The sequence below is a fragment of the Stegostoma tigrinum genome, chromosome 20 (genome assembly GCF_030684315.1).
Source record: "Stegostoma tigrinum isolate sSteTig4 chromosome 20, sSteTig4.hap1, whole genome shotgun sequence".
In the NCBI taxonomy this organism is placed as follows: domain Eukaryota; kingdom Metazoa; phylum Chordata; class Chondrichthyes; order Orectolobiformes; family Stegostomatidae; genus Stegostoma; species Stegostoma tigrinum.
In genome coordinates, this window is record NC_081373.1 from 45,853,341 (window position 1) to 45,859,340 (window position 6,000).

At 40.3% G+C, this 6,000-nt stretch overlaps 1 protein-coding gene across 1 annotated transcript in view; it reads left to right on the plus strand.

Annotated features, from left to right (window-relative positions):
- rnls (renalase, FAD-dependent amine oxidase) overlaps nt 1-3,813 on the plus strand; it is a 156,079-nt gene extending 152,266 nt beyond the window's left edge. The window contains exon 7 of the mRNA XM_048551265.2: nt 2,442-3,813. Coding sequence (XP_048407222.2) covers nt 2,442-2,594 — 153 coding nt within the window. The 3' untranslated portion in view covers nt 2,595-3,813. The remainder of the gene's footprint in view (nt 1-2,441) is intronic.
- Nucleotides 3,814-6,000: the final 2,187 nt, after the last annotated feature.

Here is a 6,000-nt window from a genome sequence, read left to right on the forward strand (position 1 = left end):
GTCAACAGAATCCTAATATTCTCGCCAAAACCGTATGCTTACCTTTGATCTTACTGCTTCTTTGATTATGCTCATGTGCATGGAGATGGTATCGAAGGGGAAGTCACTATATAAATGCAAGCTATTGTTGTAATTGCCTCTTGATCCCACTTCTAATTTTCCTTGCTGCCACGTGGCTGTGTGCCTACTCCTGCCCAGCTCTCCCTGTGACTTTGCATCTGTGATCAGGCTCACCATATGGAGAATCACAGAGTCAGGTGCTGGCACTTTGTCGTGTAGTGCGCTGGAATTCCCACATTGACGGCCAACACAGCAGGACTACAAGAAGCACTTTTTGTGCTGAGCATGGATCTGCTGCATATGTGTGGGACTGGCAAACAGAACATTGAATCTCTGCTGTGTCTGATGTTCAGTACAACTTCCTCCAGAAGGCAATTTGCCAGTTTTAATTGGAAAATAAAGCGATGAATTCACTCGCTGTGTAACAGAAAAATGTTCTCATTATATTATAATTATTGCTTTAAAGACAGTAGTTATGATATTTGTGCAAATATGAGTTCATTTTCTATTTTAATACTACCTTAAACAATGTTAGAACCCATTTAAAACAGAGATGATATGGAGGAAAACAATGTTTCGTGGAGAGGTCTCAGGGTTGGTAACGCTTTTTTTTAAAGACAAAGAACAAAATCATAGAATCCAAACAGTGTAGAAGCAGGCCCTTCAGCCCATCGAGTCCACATTGACTGTTCAAAGAGCTTCCCACCCAGTCCCTGTAACTCTGCATTTACTATGTCTAGTTCATCTAGTTTGCATATCCCTGGATACTATGGGCAATTTAGCATGGCCAGTCCACCTAACCACATACCTTTGGACTGCTCATCCAGAGCACCTGGAGGAAACCCACATTGACACAGGGTGAATGTGCAAACCCTATGTGGATAGTTGCCCGAGGGTGGAATTAAACCCAGGTCCCTGGTGATGTGAGGTTGCAGTGTTAACCACTGAGCCACCTTGCCACCCTAGCTTGAAGAAAATGCATATGGCATTAAGTATTAGTCAGTCACTATTACTGAGCTTCTAGAACAAATCAGATTGATAACTTTAGGCCATTCACCTGAGCTGGTTGTGCAAGTAGTTGTAGATAATGACCGCAATTAGCTTTTAGATTTGAGATGCTGAAGCTGTTCGAGGATAGGGGTTGCAGGACACAGAACAGCCATTCTGAAATAATGAAGGCATCACCCGAACAATGACAGGGAGGCTCATGCGATCCTGTGGCTCATTCGCAGTCAGAATCCCCCCATGCTGTACAGCTCTTCACACACACAGTGAACTTAACATCAAACTGTGTTAAATGCATTTTCCAATCGCTGCTTTCCAACACTTCTCATCAATTTGTACAGCCAACACTCTGATTATATTATCTTACATATTTCTAAATGTTTGTGCAGTAATTTGTGTCGTGCCCTTTATATCATTCTCTTTTACAACTCAGTTGTAAAAACAATTACGAACAAACCAGAGTGGAAATAATTGGCTTCCTTTAATGGGTCAGTTATTATCATAGAAAGGCAACAGATGGACAACCTCGATTTTTGAAATATATTGTAAAATGTTCCAGTACACAGACAGTACCATTCTATCTATTTGGAACAGTGTCATGAGTGCCACTTTGATAAATGTCAGACTTAATCAGCAAAATAAGTCTTTGTGGAATCTGTTTTTTTTATTAAACTTACACCACATTGTCACTTTCTAATAAGTGAAGTTAGAAGTTATTGGGATCATGGTAATAAAATCTTGGCCCGTCTAAAATCAAGCATTTTATTAATTCACACATTGTGATCAATTACCTGAGGAGCTGGAGAGTTTGTTGGAAATACAAGTTAGTGACACAAATCATTCAGCAACATTCCTCTGCCCGCTGTTCTGGTAGTGCTCTTAACTAGCTTATGCTAAATAGATTAATGTCACTGTCAATATAACAAAGAGATATCAGAGAAGTATTTGTTCATTAATAGTGTCAGTTTCCAAACGCTGGTCATATTAGATCAATACTAGTCATTCAATTCTCATCTGAAAGATAGATGGGATGGACAGGACTGATTAAACTCAGCAGATAGAAGACTGGATGATCTCAGGTAACGTACAATCAGTCCTTAAATACTGATATGTTCATTTTACAGGTGAAACCAAGCACTTTCGTCCTCAACCTCACCTGTAGGAAATCAATTTTAAGCATTGCTGGCAGCAATGTCTCTTATCTATACAGCCAGCAACATCTTTAATTACTCTCTCGGCTGTCTAGGTTCTTCTTGTAATTATACTGTACTACATAGGACAGGAACAACTGGCGCAGCACTAGAAGATGGGAGCCTTCAACTAGGACAGTGAGAAATGGCTATCCTTGGAATAATCTGTAACTGTTTTTCTTACAGGTCATCAATCCGGTCCCAAACTTTCCAGGGCAGATGACACTTAATGAACATCCACTTCTTGTGTGTGGAGGTGATGGATTTACACACTCAAACTTTGATGGCTGCACAGAATCTGCTTTAACAATCTTGGATGTGTTCAAATGTCATTTTTGAAAGTCTGCATCTTGCAATTCTGAATAGTTTGCTTTGTCTCAATCTCAATCATTATTGAAGGGCTGCTCAGTATGTGGATAGAATCGATAGCTTGCTCCCAGCGCCCCCCCCCCCCCCCCAAACTCCCAAGAGAATTTGGGATATAGATCATATTTACATCTGAGCCATAAAATAATGGGAACATATGTTAGACGTTTGACATTAGGAGCCAGGGAGACAGTGCTAAATGGACTAAGAAACTGACTATGAAAAGTCCTTCGGCAAGGAAGTAGTTGATGATTTTGTATGTGGTGACTATAGTTGTTACTCTCAGAAAATCTAACCGTCAATCAAATTTCACACTACATGCTCCATGTATCAAAACCATTTTAAGTGTCAAAACTTCAAATCCAGACACCTGGCAGCCATCATACAAATCTAACTTTTTGTTTAAGATTTGGTTGATTTGCCACAAAGGTAAATGTCCTCTATATGGATTTGTTAAACATATGACAATCAGGGGTGTCGAGGATAATGGATTTGTTCCCTTTCTGCAGCACAGTCACATTGGCTGGCGTCCAGTCCACACTGATCTGGAGAGCTGAACACTATTCCTATCAGGGTTGTCTCAGAGGAGGGGGAGGAGTACAGAACCACCCATCAGCTTTCTCTCAGCTGGTGCCTGGTCTTGGATTCTTCTTTCTGACCCGAGCTTTGGAAACTGTGCAGTTACATGCATTGTGCCTGGTGGCGTGCACTATTCACAGAGGTAGCATCTGAATTGGCTACCTCCATGTTTGCCAATCCTATGAAGGATGTTGGACAGGCTTCACCCAAACAGTGGGCCAGCAACCCAGTACGAGTGGGAAAAGTGAGTTCTGCCCAGCTGATCAGAGTGCTCTCCTGCCCGCAGAATACTTTCTAGCTGCAGGAATGTGTCCAGGAGCTGCCCCGTTACTGTTGTCCTTCTCTCCATCCTAACCATCCTCCAGCACTTCTGAGGCTGTAGCCACGCGTCCAGGAAAGCTCAGTCTGTAATGAGCACAGTATGATCCCTTCACAACAAGAAGAATGGGAGAAAAATTAGCTTTGTTAATGTGACATTTCAGTATTTTCAAATCTTAAACTTGCACATTTCACAAGCACCCATTCCTAATTGTCAAGACAAATGTGGACATTACTTACATAATTAAGAGATAACACAGTGTAGAGCTGGATGAACACAGCAGGCCAAGCAGCATCAGAGGAGCAGGAAAGTTTGACATTATAGGTCGAGATCTTTTTTCTGAAGAAGAGTCTCAACCCGAAACGTCAAAGTTTCCTGCTCCTCTGATGCTGCTTGGCCTGCTGTGTTCCTCCAGCTTCACACTGTGTTATCTCAGATTCTCCAGCATCGACAGTTCCTACTATCTCACTTACGTAATTAATGTTGCTTGCTGGGTGACCAGAGCTAGAATGTTTGCTATATCTCCACTCATTCTATATCCTTATCTGTCACTGTCTGCTACTAGTTTTGCTAATGCAGCCAAACACTGAAGGTTGAGGCTAGACTTAAGTAAATAAGAATATAATTGGAAACTATTCACCAGAATCAAGCACCAAGCATTGTAGAATTATAACACACACCACAGCAAATGAAAAACAGGTCTGTATTTCCACCTGAATGGTGGCCATTTCAAATGTTGCTGTCTGCTTTTGAAAATAAAATGAATTTTATGGTAACATTACTGTGGTTTCAGCATTCTACAGGCAATCCTTAACTAATATATCCAGAAGTTATTAAAAAGTGCTCCATTCAATACTCAAATTCACCTTTGAATTGGAGCCATCCAGAATGTTCCATTTGCATGATGTGCTCATTGACAAATCCTCTAATGGAATCTCTAAATCTGCTGATCTTCACATCTCAATGTACATGGTAGGATTCATACACCTCTGTAGACTTTATGATTGACCTTCTTAACAATCTCATCATTGTTAATTATAAGCACCTTGTGCAGCTTGACCCTGCAATAGGACACATCAAAGCTACCCTGAGGGATAGCGACTACCCCCATCAGATCATTGCTGTGTATTGTGTATATGAATGGGCCTACGTCTGCCACTTTCAAAGCTAAGAAGTGGTCCTTTTACCTGAAAATACCCTGGAAGGGTAAAGTATCTCATCAATTAGAAAAGCAGTTGAAGCTGGCCATTATATGCTGCCAAAATGCAGTGAATGGTATTTGGCACTAAAGAATTTGCTGCTGCCAAACCAAAAACGACATTTCGCCTACCAAGCAATGAGTGAACACGGTGTTGAAGATCACTGCTCATGCGATGCCAGGTACATGGTATCTCACAATGATTGGTAGATCATATCAAACAGCATTGCCCCTGGGCTGGTCACGCATTGCAGAGTACTGATCGTGCTCAATAATCCCATGGTTGAAAATATGAGAACATCTGACATTAGCTGTGATTCTGTGAATGGACAATACTTGCTGAACAATCCCATGTGCTAAGAATTACATTAACACCAAATTTAAAACTAATAGTCTGGCTCATAATGTAGCTCACAGATGCTTGCTAGAAGCTATGCATAATCATTTGCAGGGCCCAGCCCTCTGAATAAAAAATAAACTTGTCCAAACATCGTGCTACTTTAATGAAACTAAAGTGGATGGACAGTAATTTTCTGGTACATTCACCATGGCAAACCCTCAACCAATCGCAGCCCACTTGCCTATTAATCAAAATTCTGTTCTCATGGAGTATAATTCTCCTTTCCCCTTTAATATTCTTGCATCTGTCCTGATGACTGAAAAATGACAAGTTTTGATTGTATGCCTGTTTATCCAGGAATACTCAAATTCTGTACTACCAAGTGACTATTAAAAAAAATTACTTATTGTACAAACTGTAAAGGAAGTACAACACTAACTTATTTTTTAAGAGCCCACAGCTGGGTTTTGTGTGAGTAAAACTGGCCCTATTTGTAATGACTATGAAACTGTAGCACACCAGTATTTAGTTGTCTCGATAAGGATCTGAAGGGAACATTGAAATCTGCTGCCCACGCTATATCCCAAAAGACAGCAGGTTTCCTCGGGCACATTTTGCGATTTTGCAAATCCTGCTGAGAACTAGTATTTGAATTCCTCTGTGTAACGTTTGCCAGTAATGTAAATAGTTATAGACGCTAAGTCGTCATTCACAGTATGATAAAACTTCAGCTGAGTAACTGATGAATGATGACCAAATAGACTTGTTTTTTCTAAAAAAAAAATCTTTCAGTTAGAAACAAATCCCATGGTTGTTTTCTGTGTAACAAACTCTGATGTCGAGAGTTAATTTGATATAGTTGAAAACAGGTTTGAATAACTAAACAAAAATACTAATCTCCTTTATACAATGATGTGAATTCTTTTGATTTTCCCTATTGTTA